General features: G+C 55.9%; 1 protein-coding gene across 1 annotated transcript; it reads left to right on the top strand.

Moving 5' to 3' along the window:
• Positions 1-465: 465 nt before the first annotated feature.
• On the top strand, positions 466-1672 carry NEUROD2 (neuronal differentiation 2; the record flags this gene model as incomplete). The annotated part of the gene is made up of 1 exon (XM_080712402.1): positions 466-1672. The coding sequence occupies exon 1, from the start codon at positions 527-529 to the stop codon at positions 1670-1672; it is 1146 nt and encodes a 381-aa protein (XP_080568528.1). The 5' UTR covers positions 466-526.
• Between the last annotated feature and the right edge of the window lie 16745 nt (positions 1673-18417).

Raw genomic sequence — 18417 nt, 5'->3', positions numbered from 1 at the left:
CCCGGGCCGCCCGGAGCCGGAGCCGGAGCCGGAGCCGGGGACCCGCGGCCGAGGAGCCCGTCCTCCCGCTCTGGAGCTGGGGCGCGGGGATGGGGGCCGAGCCGGGGGCGGCGCGCGGCCAACTTGCAAATTGGATTAGGGAGCGTGGGGGTGAGAGCCGCGGAGGGTGGGGGGCCGGCCGAGGGGCCCGGGCCGCGGCCGAGGCAGGGCAGCCGGACCCACCCGCGGCCGCCCAGCCGCCGGCAGGGAGCGGGCTTGCAGGGCGAGCTCGCCACCCCCCGCCCCCGGCGAGGGTCTCCGGCCCCGTAAGCCCCGGCCCCGTTCCGCTCCGACCCCGAGAAGAGCGGGGCGCGGGGAGCGGCCCCCAATGCCGGCGCGGGGAGAGGGCCGGGGCGAGCTCGGGGGCGGGGGCCGGGGGCGCGCAGGCCGCAGCGGCGGGACCGGCGGGCGGGCGGGGGCCGCCGCGACCCCAGCGCCCTCACTCTGTGCTGTCTGTCTCCCCGCGCCCGGGGCGCCCGCAGGCACCATGCTGACCCGCCTGTTCAGCGAGCCCGGCCTTCTCTCGGACGTGCCCAAGTTCGCCAGCTGGGGCGACGGCGACGACGAGGAGCCGAGGGGCGACAAGGGCGACGCGCCGCCGCAGCCGCCGCCTGCGCCCGGGCCGGGGGCTCCGGGGCCCGCCCGCGCCGCCAAGCCCGCGCCCCTGCGCGGGGAGGAGGCGCCCGAGGCCGCGCTGGCCGAGGTCAAGGAGGAGGGCGAGCTGGGGCCCGAGGAGGAGGAGGAAGAGGAGGAGGAGGAAGGGCTGGACGAGGCGGAGGGCGAGCGGCCCAAGAAGCGCGGGCCCAAGAAACGCAAGATGACCAAGGCGCGCCTGGAGCGCTCCAAGCTGCGGCGGCAGAAGGCGAACGCGCGGGAGCGCAACCGCATGCACGACCTGAACGCCGCGCTGGACAACCTGCGCAAGGTGGTGCCCTGCTACTCCAAGACGCAGAAGCTCTCCAAGATCGAGACGCTGCGCCTGGCCAAGAACTACATCTGGGCGCTGTCGGAGATCCTGCGCTCGGGCAAGCGGCCCGACCTGGTGTCCTACGTGCAGACGCTGTGCAAGGGCCTGTCGCAGCCCACCACCAACCTGGTGGCCGGCTGCCTGCAGCTCAACTCGCGCAACTTCCTCACCGAGCAGGGCGCCGACGGCGCGGGCCGCTTCCACGGCTCGGGCGGCCCGTTCGCCATGCACCCCTACCCCTACCCCTGCTCGCGCCTGGCGGGGGCGCAGTGCCAGGCGGCCGGCGGGCTGGGCGGGGGCGCGGCGCACGCCCTGCGGACCCACGGCTACTGCGCCGCCTACGAGACGCTGTACGCCGCGGCGGGCGGCGGCGCCAGCCCGGACTACAACAGCTCGGAGTACGAGGGCCCGCTCAGCCCCCCGCTCTGCCTCAACGGCAACTTCTCGCTCAAGCAGGACTCGTCGCCCGACCACGAGAAGAGCTACCACTACTCTATGCACTACTCGGCGCTGCCCGGCTCGCGGCCCGCCGGCCACGGGCTGGTCTTCGGCTCGTCGGCGGTGCGCGGGGGCGTGCACTCGGAGAATCTCTTGTCTTACGATATGCACCTTCACCACGACCGGGGCCCCATGTACGAGGAGCTCAACGCGTTTTTCCATAACTGAGACCTCGCGCCAGCCCCTTTTTCTTTGGCCTTGGCCCGTCCTCCTGCCCCCAGCCCCCCTCTCTGAGCGCAGGGGCACCCGGGCGCCCCCCCCCCCCCTGGCGCGGGGAGCCGGCCGCGGGTCCCGCCGCTCTCCCGGGCCGCGCGGTCTCTCGCCTGCAGGTGGCCCGTCCCAGGGGCCTCGCCTCCCCCAGGGGACTCGCCTTCTCCTTCTCTCTCTCTCTCTCTCTCTCTCTCTCTCTCTCTCTCTCTCTCTCTCTCTCTCTCTCTCTCTCTCTCTCTCTCCCTTCCCCCCCCCACAGGCTTCTCTCCTCCTCCCTCCCAGGGAGCACTTCTCCAGGGACCTCTCCCGGGCGCTCCCTGGAGACTCCCCATCCCCGGTAACTTCTCCAGGGTTTTTCTCCTCCCCCTCGTCCCCGCAGGCCCAAAGGCGTTGGCGAGGGGGCAGCTGAGCTGTGGGAAGCGGTTTTCCCCTCCATCATCATCATCATCATTATTTTAAATACAGACACCGAGCTGCCGAGGCCAAAAGGAGCTGGGCGCCCTTTCTTTTTCGAAGAGGACACAAGTCCGGGCGCCCGTACCCTGGCCTGGGCTGCCTTCACCCCCCCCAACCCCCGAGTCTCCGCGTTTTGTAATTTTAATTTTGGCGGGAGGGGATGTGGATTAAGAGGAAAGAGAGAGGCCAACACAAATTTGTAACTAGGATCCATCGTTCCCTTTTCCTTTGTTTTAAACAAACAAACATACAAAAAAAAAAAAAAAAAAAGCTAAGAGGCGACGGAGGCCGAACGCAGAGTCCGGATCGGAGAGAAAACGCAGTAAGAACTTTTAGAAGCAATAAAAGGCAAAAAAAAAAAAAATACTACCAATAATAAAAAGACACAAATATCTATGCAAGGAGGTTCCGACTGAGCCTAGCGGCCCGGCCCGGCCCGGGATGCCCCTCCCTGTCCGCTGGCCGCCCCGCCCAAGCGCGGATCTGTGCACTTTGGTGAAGGGGGGGCCCGCGCCGCCCCCAACCCCTCCCCAGGTTCTTACAATCAGTGACTCGGAGATTTGGGGCCCCAGTGCCACTGCCCTCCCCCCGCCCCGTCCCCGTCGTGCGTCATACTGTTTTTTAAAATCCTGTTTCCAAATTTGTATGGAATGGCAAAAGTGTTGGGGGGTCGGTTTGGGGAGGGAGGGTTTGCATGAGAGACACACACACACACGCACGCACACACACGCACATACACGCACACACACACGCATACCACACCGCTCGCACACGCAGCCCGGCGCGGGCGTCCCGGGACCCAGGAGGTGAGCTTGCGGCTCCTCCTCCCCGCAGGCACTTCCAGCCCCTCCGGGTGAGGCCGAGGGGGATGGAGACCTGGGGCAGCCCGGCCCCGCCCGGACCAGCCTGACCCGCGCCAGGCGCCCGGAGATTTCCGGTCGCTGGAGAGGGGTTTCTTTTCTTTTTCTTTTTCTTTTTCTTTTTCTTTTTCTTTTTTTCTTTTTTCGTCCTAGGCGTCCTCCTGGCTCTGGCCGGCTGGTGGGCAGGGAAGGCTGAAGGCTCCTTCTGGAGGTTACCTCAAAAAGGGGCAAAAGGTGAACCTCTCCCCACCGGAGGCATGGGATCAGGCATACACACACACACACACACACACACACACACACACGATGCAAAATGCAAACCCACAAGCGACACACCCACACACTCACCCACACACTTACACGCAATTTTACCTTCCTCTTATAGCGAAGATGAAACTCCCGTCGGACACCCGAAGTGCATTGCGTGTTTCTGTTCAGTTTAATGACGATTAATAAATATTTATGTAAATGAGATGCAAAGATGGACCCGGTTTCTCACGGTGACCTCCTTTTATGAGGGGGGGAGTGTTGAGCTGGGACTGGGATAATAGAGGCAGAGTGTCGGGAGACTGTGCAGAGGCCAGAGAGAGACACCCTGGGCATTCCTGGGTGGGATTTCTGCCATACTCTCACACACACACCCAGTAAGCACAGAAGCAGCTACACTTGCCGCCCCCTCAGACCCACACAGACTCACACAGGCGTCCAGCACAAAGCACCACACTGCTCCTGCCCCGCTTACACTCTTGGTCCTGGAACATACCAGTGCTCTTCTTTGGAAAACAAAATATCTTTTCATCACTGAAAAATGAGCAAGGCTGGAATAGCCAGTTATTTTACAAACCTCTGCTCATTGTTGCAAAAAACAAGTAGGTCAAGAGATAAAAAGGAATAGTTCCCTTTATCTCTTGACCCCAACAGGGGCACTTTTAAGTTAAAAAATTATATGGTCACGGAGATAAAATATTAATGAAATCATTTTCCCATCTTAAATTCATGTTTTACCGGACTCAGGAGAACCTACAATTTTGGTTTCAGGATTGTTGACATTTTCAAGAGCATTGGTGGAGGTTGGAGAAGCACCCCAGAGGTCTGAGAGATGACCCTCTGGGAAGCCACCAGGCATAGTGAGCTTGACCTAACCATGAGCTCCCTGAGACAGGGCAGCGGAAACATCCCTGTTCAGGTCTGGGCAGCCTCCTTCCTCCCATTGCAGTTCAAGATAGTTCTTAATGGGTTGGGGGTGGATGGGGAGCACTGGGAACACCCTCCCTGCTCAAACAAGGGGGCCTCACAGTTCTTTTCTACTGAGCCTCAGATGCACAGGCAGCTGTCTGCGGTCTTTTCTGTAGAAAGATTTCTCCCCTTCTACTTCCTCCTCCCCAGACCCCGATGCCCACCAGAGCCCTGGAATGTTTGGAGAAGGATCTCAAACACCTCCACCATAAAGCCTGAATACACTTAATACTCCCCCATAGGGGCTGTTTCTCACATTATTTGTCTTTCTGAAAACACTACTATTCATTTTAGGGCTGAAATGAGGCTATAATGTTTTGAGGATTCAAGTCAGGAATGCTAAGGCTTTTAAGAGGTCTAGGATGCCAAAAAGAGATCTGGACAGAAGCAAGAAAAGGAGCTGGGCGTGGTGACTCACGCTTATAATCCCAGTTACTTGGGAGGCTGAGACGGGAGGATCACAGGTTCTCGGCCAGCTTCAGCAACTTGTGAGGCCCTCTGCAACTTTGTGAGACCCTGTTTCAAAGTAAAAAATAAAATAGGGCCGGGGGTGTAGCTCAGAGGTAGAATGCCCCTGGGTTTCATCTCCAATACCACAAAGAAAGAAAGAAAGGAAGGAAGGAAGGAAGGAAGGAAGAAAGAAAGAAAGAGTTAGTCGATAAGGAAAGGGTGGATAGGATATGCTGGCAGCTCCCCTATGTATCTACCCCCAACCCAGAGTCTCTGGAGCAGAGAGACAAGTTCCTTCTGATGGGCACCAGGCAGCCCTAGACAGGGCGGCAGAGGCAGGAGCTGTCCAGTCCCCAGTGCTGACCCTGGTCTAGAATCTCTCCTCCAGGCAGCAGGAGGTCTGTGTGACACCACATGTGGCTCTTCCCATGTCGCCTTGCTGGAATTCTCTCTTAGCTTTTGGAGGCTTTCACGGGATTCTTTCAAAAAATTTACCACCTTCTCTGGAATTATCTCAATAGCACCTCTCCAGAGTGAAATTGCATATTGGGCCCCTTGCAGCAAGATCTCATGCCTGGTGGTAGCTAACAGGATCTTACAGACCACTGAATCACCCCTATTCTTGGGAGAAAGAATCTGGCCCATATACCTTCTCCTCCACTCCTTGTGGGGACTGTGGGCAATATGTATGTCCTAGACAGACCCTAACCTGAAGAAGTCTGATCTGTGCTTGGCATAGGGCATGGCCCGGCAGGGGCAATTGGAGAGAAAATGAGCTCGGCACACATCCCAAGGCCTGATTCTTCTCTTGCCCTGGAAACAAGGTTAATTGGGCTTCTCTCCCACTCAGCTGGTTTCCTAGAACTCACTCTGAACTCCAGGGCTGGGCAGGATCCAGGTGGCTTGGGGCCGGAAGCAAAGGACCCCTCCACTGTGGCTCCCCTGGCCAGACCACAGACTTCTACAGATCTACTTACCACATCACTCTTCCGGCTACCCCATGCTGCTCTATTCTGTTCTGGAAGCCAGATCCCAGCCTCTTTCGAAGGGTATGGGTGGCTCCCGGGTCACGGAGACTGTGGTTGCATTGGACAGGGCATACATGGCCCCTTTGGGGGCAGAGATCCAGAGCTCCTCACTTCTCCTGAATCTCACTCACCGTCCACACCAGCTGCCCCTTTCCTGATTCCTGACCCTTCCCCCACACTCCTGGCACTCCGGCTGCGCTCTCTCCTCCCACCACCCTCCTCCCCAACACTTAACTTCCCCGGCGAGATGGCAAGATGAGCAGGAGAAGAAGATGTGCACGGACACGCGGCCCCAAACGCCCCCCTCTCAGAGCTCTTCCTCTGGCCGGCTCACCCGCTGGCTGGCCGCACACACACCCAGAGAAGCTCCAGGAACAGAAGGAAGGGGGAGGTGGAAAGGGGCCTGCGTAGTGATGAGGGGCAGGCGCACAGGCATAGACAGGACACCCTTCTTGCCCCAGCCGGAGCAGCAGGATCTCCAAGCACTCACCAGCCAACTCAGCTCAGCTCCAGGGCTGCCGACACCCCCCCCCCCCCCGCTGGAGCCAGGTTCACTCGGGAGGGCATTTCCAGCCCCCACCCCACGTCCAGTGCCTGGAAAATGACAGAGAAACAGACATCTCTGGGTCCAGGCCATTTGCCCATCTGGCAGGAAAGGGAAGGAAAGCCGTGGCTGCGTCTCCCTTCACCATTTAACTCCATTCCAGCCACAACCGGGACAGCCAGTCACTCTCACCCAGGGAAACTCTGGCTCTGCTTTCATTGCACGTGGGGACAGCCTAATAAACCAACTGGGGGACGCTGAGCCCGGATGACACCCCGGAGCCTCCACTGGGTTCTGCTTCCTTCTGCTTTTCCCTTTCCCGGGCGAGGCCACACTCCAGCCAAAGCAGGGTTTCCAGGCAGAGGTCAGACATTTCGTTCTCTCTCACACCACCTGTGCTCCCTCCTCTCCCTGGAATCTGAACTGCGAAGCCACCTGCTCCTAGGACTCTGTTGACTTCAGGGGGTATTGGGACTAAGGGTGTCCTGGAGTTCACACTTTAGCTGGGAAGGAAGATGGAAGGGAAGAGGAAGAACAGGCCAAGCCTGGCCAGCCCCGGCCTTGACCTCCACTCCCCATTTCACAATAGCCGGGTGGCCCAGGATTCCACTCTGACTTGGCCCCCTGTGCTCTAAGGAGAAAACTTCTAGTTTGTAGGGGAATGGGAGGGGCAGATGGGCCTCCCCTGTCAGAACAGGCATCCCAGCTCCCAGCCCAAGACACTCATTTTTCCTTTCTTCTGAGCCAGGGCACCCAGGTGCTGGCCACAGGCCCAGAGTGGAAGCGACACCTGTACTATGAGAAACCTCGAAACCCCGTGCGGGCTTGGCATCCTGAAGTGGCGTCTGCCTTTTTTCATCCGCTGTCCTGCAGCTTTAAAATTCTTCACAAAGTTTCCCTTGGCGAGAAGTGCACAGAACGGGTACTGCCCCGTTAGGAGGGCTTTTCTGCTCCGGAAACCTCCTCCACCCCAAAGCTGGGGCGGAAGCGCCGGACTGGGAGGGTGGCTGGAGGAGGAGGCCGAGACCAGGGCGGCGCTCACCTGCACGGGTGTCGGGAATCTGACCGGGAGCTGGCAGAGCTGGGTTGTCCTAGCCCCCTAGTTGGTGGAAGGGTCGTTCAGAGGGGTGGGGACGAGGGTAGCCCTAGGCGCCCGTCGTCCCAATGGGACTGGGGCAGGGCGTTGAGTGCAGACTGCCCAGATGCCCGCCCAGGGACAGCTCCCGTGCTGCCAACTCTCTTGGCCATGCCAGCGCTGAAGCTAAGTGTGGTGTGTGGGGCTTACCGGGGCTGCCGGAGTCCCACACTCTTAATGTGTGCCTGGTGTTTGGTTATTCCAATCTCTCTCTCTCTCTCTCTCTCTCTCTCTCTCTCTCTCTCTCTCAGAATTAATTGAATTAGGAACGGGTCTTTCCGGGGCTCTCCCAGCCGCCTGAGGCTGCGCTGGCCAGGAGGCCAAGCCCGCGAGGTCAGGTCCTCTCGGGCTGCGGGAGCCCCCAAGCTCCTTTGGGGACCCTGTGCCTGTGCCAGTTCCTACCCTCAGCCAAGTCTTTGCCAAGGGCACAGCTGGGCGGGGTCTGGGCAGTCCGCCCGGCTTGGGACATCTGTTCTCGCCAGAGTCGCATTAAAGGCGAGGGGTGGGGGGTAGGGGGCTCGGAACCAACCCCTCCAGCCGAGGCCGATGCCTGCTTTCTCGACCGCAGGCGGAGACTGGGAAGGACGCCGCTCACAGAGTTTATTCTGCTCCCTCGGGAACGGCCCGAGAATTGGGTTGAGGGCAGGTGGGTTTTTCTCTTTCCCCTTCATCTCATCCGCTCCGGGCCTCCCCCCGGCAGGGCAGCAGGGCACCCCTGCCCCGGCGAGCTGCGGCGGAGCCCCCGGAGGCGGCCGCGCCGGGAGGCGCAGAGGCGGCCCGGAGCCCAACCCGTTTGCTGCGAACTCGCGCTCGGCTGGGCGGCGGGGCCCAGGCCGGCGCCGGGCAGAGGGCGGGTGAAAAGCAACTCAATTAAAATATCAAAAACATTTGCATAGGTATGGAAGGAAGGGCGGTGCTTAAAAAAAAAACCAACAACAACAGAACCCCAAATCCCCTAAGCAACCCCAAACCTTAGCCTTAACTACTGATCATTTTGTAGAAAAAGGTGGAAAATTCCCTCAGACTCTTCTCCCCCGGTGTCGCCACGTAAAAACCTCCCGGCCCGCCAAGCCCCGCGCCCGGGGCACCTTCGCCACCGCGCCCTGGCGCCGAGCCCAGGTCGCCCCTGCCCACCCTCCGCTGGCGATGGTGCCAGCCTGTGCCACTCAGCCGGCGCCCGGTGCCCGGTGCCAGGCGCGGGGGGAAGGCGGGGAGGAGCCGAGGCTCGGGCTTAAATTCCATGGCATCTGTTCATTATTATACAGTGAGGAATTTTATATGGACAGCTAAATTAAAGACAGATTTTTGCCAGAATTGCAGAACCCATAAAAATGATGACACAGGATGGGGGCTTTTTCTTTAAAAAAAAAAAAAAGAGATAAAAAAAACCACAACCCAACAAACCACAACCCAAACCCCTCTGCGTCTCTCTGTTGACAGTGAGTTTCTTCTTTGCCCCCTTTGCCCACTTTTCTCCTTCCACCAGCTCTGGCTGCCCCAGGAGAAGCATACCCCAGCGGCTCTTCCTGCCCAGTGACCAACCAGCTCGCTCCACAGCGGCTGGCAGGAACAGAGGCAGGACCGCCAGGTCAGGCGCGGAGGGTCAGGGCGGGCACAGGACGGGGGATGGTGTCTCCTCTGGCAAACTCTGCCAGGAGGGCCAGTAGCCAAAGGGCTTGCCCTTTCTGTGTCTCTGTTTCAAGGGGGAGGATGTGTTTGGGTTGGTCTCCGAGGGTCTGGAGGCAGCCAGGGATGCGGGATGCGGGGATGTGAGGGCCAGGGATGCGGGGATGTGAGGACCGGGGATGCGGGGCCATCCCACTTTCCTCTCACCTCTGCAGGGGATGGCACAAATATTGGGCGTGGTGTGCAATCATGGAAGTTCTGCAGTTTCAAGTTTCTGAGATTCTAAAATGCTGGGACCTGAACAGTGTTCTAGAACTTGCAGGGATACAGCTTTTCTAGGATTCCAAAAGGGTGCTCTGTTCAGACTTCAGGGCTCTGTTTGCCAGGGCTCAAATTTGAGGCTCCTGGCTGATGTCCTGATCCCCTCCCCGCAGGGCTCCTGGAAAAGTCTGGGTGGGTAACCCCAGGAGGACAGCGAGTAGGGGTCATTTGCAGGGGTTCTGGAAATGTCCCCTCAGAATTAGTGGAAGCCCTTCTTACTTTTTTTTCTTTTTCTAAAATTATTTTCAGGAAAGAAAAAAAATAAATTTCTGCAGAGTTCTGCGTTCCCCCAGACAATTGCTCTATCTGTGTCTGCGTCTGTCTGTGACTCTGTCTGTGTAGCTGTCTGCTCGTCTCCCGGATTCTGAGCTGACAGAATTCATATCAGAAGAGTGAACGCAGGGACATCTGTGTGCGGAATGACTGTGCCTACTCGAACCTGCCAATCGCTCCTGGCACGAGCTGGGTAACAAATGCCTGTTACCTCGGAATGCTGGCGGGTGGGGGAGGGTGGGGGAGGGAGCCTGGCACCACCCCTGCCACCAAGCCCTGCCAAGGCCCCCTCCTGTCCGCCAAGGGTCCAGCCCCCTTCCCTGAGTTGGGGGGTCCATGGAATTGGATTATACATCAATTAGTAGTGATTAAAAATTTTGGGTGTCTCTCAGCCCTGGCCAACCCCAACTCTTTAATCTCGATCCCCACTCCCCTCCTGCCCTCTCCCTCTACATTTTCACGATTAACTCCTGGTTTTTACTGAGGGCAGCTGGCCAGTTGGTGTGTGTGTGTGTGTGTGTGTGTGTGTGTGTGTGTGTGTGTGTGTGTGTGTTGGGGGGGCTCATGGAATGCAGGAAAAGGGGTCTCTAGGGGGAAGAATTCCGCCAAAGTTGCCAGGAGGAGTTGCTCTTACGAAGCATGAGGGTCTGTGTACATGCGGCTGCCGGGCGGGCTGCAGACTGGGGCAGAGACCGGTGGGATCAAGGCTGTGGAAAGCTGGGGCGGAGGAGAGGCAGAAGAAGAGAAGGAATTAGAGGAGGCAGGAGTTCTGCGTGCAGCCCCAGGCCTGGAAAGCCTCCCGCTAAGGCCTCCGCGGCCCTGCTCCCGAATCCGTCCGCCGGTTCTGCTGTGGGGTGGGGAGAGGAGGACGGCGCCGCTGCCACAGCCGGTGCCAGCTGGGGGGGGGGATTATTGCAAGGAGGGGCGGAGAGCACATCTAAAATTCCGAGACATCTGTTCACCCAGGGAGGAGACACCGCGCACAAGAAGGCATGGCGCCCTCACCCCACCCGCTCTGCCGCCATTCCTGCCAGGACAGGACCCCCACCTCCACCCCGCACCCCAGGCTGCCATCCCGGGCCTGTGGGGGAGGGGCGCCAAGACTGAGGTCGGCGGGGCGGTGGAGGGGAGATTGCAGGAACCGCTGCCCTGTTGATGGGTCCTCAGAAAGGGCAAATCAGGGCTCCGGGGAGGGGTGTGGGGGGCGGACATCTTGAAAGGGAGGGTGTAGAGAAACCTCTGCGGGATAGGTCCCCCCCCCCCAGTGCCCACAGATCCCCCTCACCAAACACGTACACAGACAACTCAGATGTAAATCCTCTGGCTCCTGTGAACACACAGACGTCTACATAAGCTGCCCCCCCCCTCCCGCACACTCAATCCAGCAACTTTATTGGGAGCCTGGTTTGTACTGAGTTTCAGAAGACACCTTGCTGCTCCCAGGAGTTGTCAGCGTGGGGAGGGTGCACTCAGGTGTCCAGGTGCCGGCCAGTGCAGGGACCACAGCCCAGGATTCCCCGAAATGATTCCCGCTCCTTCATCTGTGGCGGGCTTCCCTAGGACTGGGCCTGGAACCCCAGCAGGGGTTCTGGGACCCAAAGCCAGCCCTTGCTACTTCCTGACATACTCCCACTGTCAGGAGCCTCTGACCCCAGGTTATGACAAAATAGGCTGCACTCCTTCCCACCAAGCCTGGAAATCTCTCTCTCTCTCTCTCTCTCTCTCTCTCTCTCTCTCTCTCTCTCTTCAGTGTCCTGGCCTGGCACCTGCCCCTCCGCCAGGGCCGCCCTAGTTGGGCCGACCGAGGCCAGGCCTCTCAGCTGGGAAATGTCCATGTGCTTGCTACTTAAAAACTGATTTATGAGGCCGTGGCGGCTGCGGAGGCTTGGCCTGCGGTCCTGGTAGTAATCAAGGGCATATGCCCATCCCGCCTGGCACTGCCCAGCTTGTGAGCCCAGCCCTGGCCTCTGCTTCCTGCTGGGGAGAGAGAGAGGCATAAGGCACCGGGCCTTCTTCCCAAGCCATCGCCCTCCTCCTCCACCCTCCTCCCTCTCCTTCTCCTCCTCTTCTTCCCTTTCCTCTCTCCCTCCTCCTTTCCTCCCTCCCTCCCTTTCTCTTCCTTCTCTCCCAAGTGGCACGGACCAGCCTGTGTGCCGGGCTGGCGCTCACAGCTGCAGCCCATCTGCTATGATTGAATGGTGACAGTGATGAGACAGGAGCTGGGGGAATGGGGGACACGGGCCGCCCGGCCACCTCTCCTCCTGTGCCAGCCCCCACACGCTTTCTTGACCTCCAGGATGAGACTGTCCGTTTTGCTGGTGCAGGGCGGGGGAATCCCATCCATCTGAGCATTGCGGGAATTCCTTCCCCTCCAACTAGATTCCTGAGAAGACAGACAGGGACAAGAAAGAAAGGTGGGTAGAAAAGGGGGAAGAGGAGAAGGAGCTGGAGTTGGAAGAGCAGTCTGGAAGAAAAGACACATACACCGGGCCAGGGAGAGGCCCCAGGTGGGTCAGGGAAGCATTGATGTAGGTCCAGTATCCATCGGGAATCCAGGAACACATCTTTGAGAACCCCTGCTGGGAACACTCGGTGCCCTATGCTCCAGGATCCCCCACTATCCTTATTATGGGATTTTCCCTCTGGACCCTAGGAAGCCTCTTGGCTCCCGCTTTTCAGGAGTAAATTTGAAGGTCTGGGGAACCCCAGTCTTCTGTGGTGTCCAAGGGAGGTCTAAAGGTCAGACCCAGGGCAGTAGCAAGGAGGTCTAGTTATCTATGAAGCAAGGTTTCCCAACGGGCCCAAAAGCAAGATCAACATAATAATATATCAACACAATAATAGCATGGAAGCCAGCAGACAATTTTGGATATTATATGCTAGTAATTGACTTAGCTTTATCCATGAGCTGATCATCATCCACACAGCCCTGTGGGTTAGGGCTCTATTATACCTGTGCCAGGGACAAGCACACGGAGGCATATCTTTCTCAGTAGGAAAAAAATGATAATATGAGGTAAAAAACCTTTTTTGTGTGTGGCACTGTGGATTAAACCCAAGGAAATTCTACCTCTGAGCTACACCCCTAGCCCTACTTTATTTTAATATTTATTTATTTATTTACTTATTTTATGGTACTGGGGATTGAGTCCAGGGGCATTCTACCTCTAAGCTACACCCCAGCCCTAGTATTTATTTATTTATTTATTTATTTATTTATTTATTTATTTATTTATTTATTTTGCAGTACTGGGGATAGAACTCAGGGGCATTCTACCTCTGAGCTACACCTCCAGTCCTATTTTTTTATTCTTTATTTTGAAACAGGATCTCAGTGAGTTGCAAAGGGCCTCACTAAATAGCTGAGGCTTCTCTCAAACCATGACTCTCCTCTCTCAGCCTCCCAAATTCTGGGGTCACAAGCGTGCGCCACCACAGCTGACTTATTCCTTATTTTGAAATAGGGTCTCACTAAGTTGGAGAGTGCTTCACTAATTAACTGAAGCTTGCTGGGAACCTGTGATCCTCTTGTGTCAGGCTTCCAAGTGCTGGGATTACAAGCGTGCGCCACCACACCCAGCAGTTGTCTTATTTTTTTATGTTGAAACAGAATCTCACTAAGTTGTGGAGGGCCTCCCTAAATTGCTAAGGCTGGCTGCAAACCTGTGATCCTCCTGTCCCAGCCTCCTAAGCACTGGGACTACAGGTGCATGTCACCATGCCTGGCTGATCCAAAACTTTTTAGATAATCCACTATCCTTCCTTCCTTCCTTCCTTCCTTCCTTCCTTCCTTCCTTCCTTCCTTTCTTTCTTCTTCCTTCCTTCCTTCCTTCCTTCCTTTCTTTCTTTCTTTCTTTTTTTTTTTTTTTTTGGTGGTACTGGGGGTGGAACCCAGAGGCTTCCTACCTCCAGGCTATACTCCCAGATCTTTTTTTTTTTAATATTTTATTAGGAAACAGGGTCTCACTAAGTTGCTGAAAGCCTCACTAAGTAGCTGAGGCTGGCTTCAAACCCGTGTGATCCTATCCTTTCTTTTCCACTCACACCTCTCCTTCTGCCCCTCTCTTCCTCTTCCTCTGCCTGCTCATCACCCTTACTCCACCCAGTCCCTGCCTTCCCGTGAACGCCTACAAGCCTGTGGCTCTCCTGCCACTGCCTGCAGGTGAGTAGTGGATTCCCCTAAGGAGGCACCCACTCTCCATCCCCTGAGGAAGCCACAGGCATCGACTGCACCTGCCCTCACCCTCCCTGCCAGGGAGCTGCTCCTCGAAGATGTAGTTCCGGAACATGGGGCCTCTCTGCCATTGTGAAGAGCTGTGGGAACAGGTTTGAATTCCAGTCTGATTTGGGCCCCAGGAAGCTTGAGTTTGGGGGTGCTCCTCCTGGTACAGTTCCTGCCCCCCCAGCAGTGGAGTCTGTCCAGGTCTCTCATGCCCGGTCTTGTTTCTTCCATTTGAATCTCTACTCTCTTCCTTTCTCTCTCTTCCTCTTCTTTTTTCTTCTTTCTTTCCTTGTTTCATTCTTATATTCATTCTTGGATGCTCCTTCTCCTTTCCTATCCTCTTTTTTTATCTCTCACTTTCCCTCATCCTCTCTCACCCAGTTATAGGTCAACCCCTTTCGTCCTTTAAAACATCACCCCGCTGGAAGAGTGGACATCCCCCCAAGTCTACAAATTCCACAACCAAGGGGCTGCTGGTGGGAGAGCCACTCCTAGGATGCAGTCTCACTGGAGGGGAGGTTTTCATCTCAAGAGAGGGAGAGAGGAACCCCTAATCCAATCTTATGGATAAGCATTAAGCAGTCGCTAAATCCCTGCAATCCCCAGAACAAATCCAGATCAGCATTGTTGTCCACTTGCCCAACACAAATTGGGATAAGAAATCAGGTGGCAAGCGATCTGCAGGGCCATTATAGAGCTTTCCTAGTATCTGTCTCCTTCCCCTGCAATTTCCGGCTCCTCCGGAGCAAGGTGGCACCTGGGAAGGCCAAGCACACAACCGGGTCTCTCACCTGCCATAACATCCTTACAAAGCTATTCTTGAACCTGATGGGCAGGGCTTGGGGGCTGAGATCCATCCTCCCTCCTCTCAGTTCCAGGGTTCAGGCATTCCTTGGTTGCTCTGGTATCCTCTCAACTCTCCCCCTCATCTCTGGATTTTCCTTCCCTCCTTCCTCTTCCATTCCTTCTTTCATGCCCATCACCCAGACCAGATCTCTTTCTACCATCTCTTTCCTGCTCCATCCCTGTCAGGAGAACAGCTGAATGTCCTGGTTTCAGCACCACGGACAGAGACACAGGGTGGGCTCCTCCGCTCCTGCCAGGACCTGCTCAAAGGGCGCCTGCACATTTATCTCTTTGGGCGGGTGTGAGTGTGCGTGCATGTACCCGAGTCTGTGTGCATGCCTGTGTCTGTGCCTCTCCGGGGCACACGCCTGTGGGCGTCCCTGGGTGCATCTGCGTGTTTGTATCTGTGCCGTGTCCCCGCCTGCTCCCTGGCTGGGAAAGGGGACAGGATGGGGACACTCCGTACTGGAGGTGGGGGAGGCAGCGGGTGGCTTGGTATCCCAGCCGGTCCTGGGGGCGTCATCCTTGCCCAGACGCGCGCCAGGCACCATGTGGCATGTGTGCCAGCCGGCACAGGCTGAGGGCATCCTGCCCGGCTGGAGGGGAGGTAGAGGAGGCGGGGAGCAGGAAGAGGTAGAGGCCAGCTCAGAGCTCAACTCTGGGGCCAGGACCTTTCCGTCTTCCTGCAACTCCACCTCTAGGCACATGCTTGAGGAAATTTACAAGTCCCCTGTCTTTGCAAGGGCTCAGACAACCTGATAATCATCCTTCCAAACACAAATATCCTGAGGGAAATGTACAGGATGTGAGTCTGTTCTGGCTTGCAGGCATGTGGGCAAATCTCCTGCCCTATGCACAACAGTTCCTGCACAAGTAGACACACATACACCAATGCCTAAGCATTTTCAGAGGACAGAAGATGCAAGAGCCATTCTTTCTTGTGTATGTGTGTGGGGGGGGTACTAGGGATTGAACCCAGGGGAATTCTACCTCTGAGCTGCACCCCCCCCCAAGCCTTATTTCATTGAAAACAGAGTCTCACTAAGTTGCTGAGACTTTTGCTAAATTTCTGAGGCTGGCCTCCAGCCTGTGATCCTCCTGTTTCAGCCTCCCAAGTACTGGGATAACAGGCATGCGCCACGATGCCTGGCAGAACCATTCTTTTGTATCACAGAGCAGGATCCCGCACCACACATGGGTGCCCCCCCGCCCCACCAGATACCAAGTAAGCCCTGTAAGGCTCTGGTAGATGCGCTGACAGCCACGCCCTCCCCAAGAAGGGGACGCCTTTCCCCAGCACAGTGCAAGCCTCGCCTGTCATCCCGGGCTCGTACCTTCCCTCGGTGTCCACAGCAGTCTGGGGAGATAATGCTGTCTCTGTGCTTTATTTGAGAAAGGAGTGAGGGGTAAGGGAAAGGCATCAAAACGGCTCCTCCCTTCCTCCTCCCATGCAGCCAAAGCCCTTCTCTCCTCTACCACCATCACCGCCAGTCTAGTACACTGGATTTCCTCATGCCAGTCCCAATTCTAACTGACCCTCCGTAGTTTACTCCAGTGAGATTAAAAAAGTGACCATTTGAGCCGGGCGTGGTGGCGCACGCTTGTAGCCAGCCTCTGCTATTTAGTGAGGCTCTCCACAACTTAGTGAGACCCTGTTTCAAAATAAAGAATAAAAAATAGGGCTGGGGGTGTAGCTCAGAGCTAGGATGCCCCTGGGTTCCATCCCCAGTACCACTAAAAAAAAAAAGTGACCATTTTAGCCGGGCATGGTGGCGCATGCTTGTAAATCCCAGGACTTGGGAGGCTGAGACAGGAGGAGCACAGGTTGGAGACCAGCCTGAGAAACTCAGGAACACCCTCAGCAATTTAGTGAGGCCCTGTTTCAAAAAAATAAAATAAGCCAGGCATGGTGGTGCATGCTTGTAATCCCAGCATTTATGAGAATGAGACAGGAGGATCGTGGTTCACCGACAGGCTCAGCTACTTAGTGAGGTCCTTTTGCAATTCAGTGAGACCTTGTTTCAAATAAAGCATAAAAAAATAGGACTGGGGGTGTAGCTCAGAGGTAGAATGGCCCTGGGTCCCATCCCCAGTACCACAATAAATAAATAAATAAATAAATAAATAAATAAATAAATAAATAAAGCTAGGCGTGGTGGCGCACACTTGTAATCCCCATGCTTGGGAGGCTGAGACAGGAGGATCACACAGGTTCAAAGCCAGCCTCAGATACCTAGTGAGGCTCTCAGCAACTTAGTGAGACTCTGTTTTCAAATAAAATATAAAATAGGTCTGGGAGTATAGCCCGGAGGTAGAAAGTCTCAGGGTTCCTCCTCCAGTACCACCAAATAAATAAAAATAAAATAAAGGGCTAGGTATATAGCTTGGAGGTAGAATGCCCCTAGGTTCAATCCACAATATCATAAAGATACATACATGTATATAATTATTCATGTAATTAAGTGATGATTGTTATTGTTATTATTATGTGATGCTTAGTATTAAACCCAAGGGTATTCTACCCCTGAGCTACACCCCCCAGCCCTAATTTATTTATTTATTTTTTGTGTGTGTGTGGTACTGGGGATGGAACCCAGGGACATTCTACCACTCAGCTACACCCCCAGTCCTAGTGTTTATTTCAAAACAGGGTCTCACTGAGTGGCAAAGGGCATCATTAAGTAGCTGAGGCTGTCCACGAACTCCGAACCTCCTGTCTCATCCTTCCAAATGCTGGGATTACATGTGTGAACCACCAGGCCCCACCATTATTATTATTATTTTATTTTATTTTATTTTATTTTGGTAGTACTGGGGGTGGAACCCAGAGGCTTTCTACCTCTGGGCTGTATTCCCAGACCTTTTTTATATTTTATTTGGAAACAGGGTCTCACTAAGTTGTTGGAAGCCTCACTGAGTAGCTGAGGCTGGCTTCGAACTCGTGCGATCCTCCTGTCTCAGCCTCCCAAGCGCGGGGATTACAAACGTGCGCCACCACGCCTGGCCATTATTTTTTTAAAAAAAAAACAGGGTTTCACCAAGTTGCTGAGGGCCTCACTAAGTTGCTGAATCTGACTTTAAACCTGCAATCCCGCCGGGCGTGGTGGCGCACGCTTGTAATCCCCGTGCTTGGGAGGCGGAGACAGGAGGATCGCGCAGGTTTGAAGCCAGCCGCGCGCGCTGGCTTAGGAGACCCTGTTTCCAAAATGAAAATGTAAAAATAGGTCTGGGAGTGTAGCCCGGAGGTAGAAGGGCTTCCAGGAACCCCAGTACCACCAAAATAAATAAATAAATAAATAAACCTGCAATCCTCCTGTCTCAGCCTCCAAAGTACTAGGGTTACAAGAAGGCACTGCCATACCTGGCTTATTGTATTGTTAATACTATGAAAAATGTGCTACGCATGGTGGCGTGTGCTTGTAATCCCAGCATTTGGGAAGCTGAGATAGGAGGATCACCGTTTATGGACAGCCTCAGCTACTTAGTGAGGCCCTTTGCAAGTTAGTGAGACCCAGTTTCAAAATAAAGAATAAAAAAAAAATAGGTCTGGGGGTGTAGCTCGGAGGTAGAATACACTTGGTTTCAATTCCCAGTATCACAGCCAGGTGTCATGGCGCACGCTTGTAATCCCAGTACTTGGGAGGCTGAGGCAGGAGGATCGCGGTTCAGGGCCAGCCTCAGCTACTTAGTGAGAGCCTCTGCAACT

The sequence above is a fragment of the Muscardinus avellanarius genome (assembly GCF_963383645.1).
Source record: "Muscardinus avellanarius genome assembly, chromosome: 16".
Classification (NCBI taxonomy): domain Eukaryota; kingdom Metazoa; phylum Chordata; class Mammalia; order Rodentia; family Gliridae; genus Muscardinus; species Muscardinus avellanarius.
This window is presented reverse-complemented; position numbering and strand designations above follow the sequence as displayed.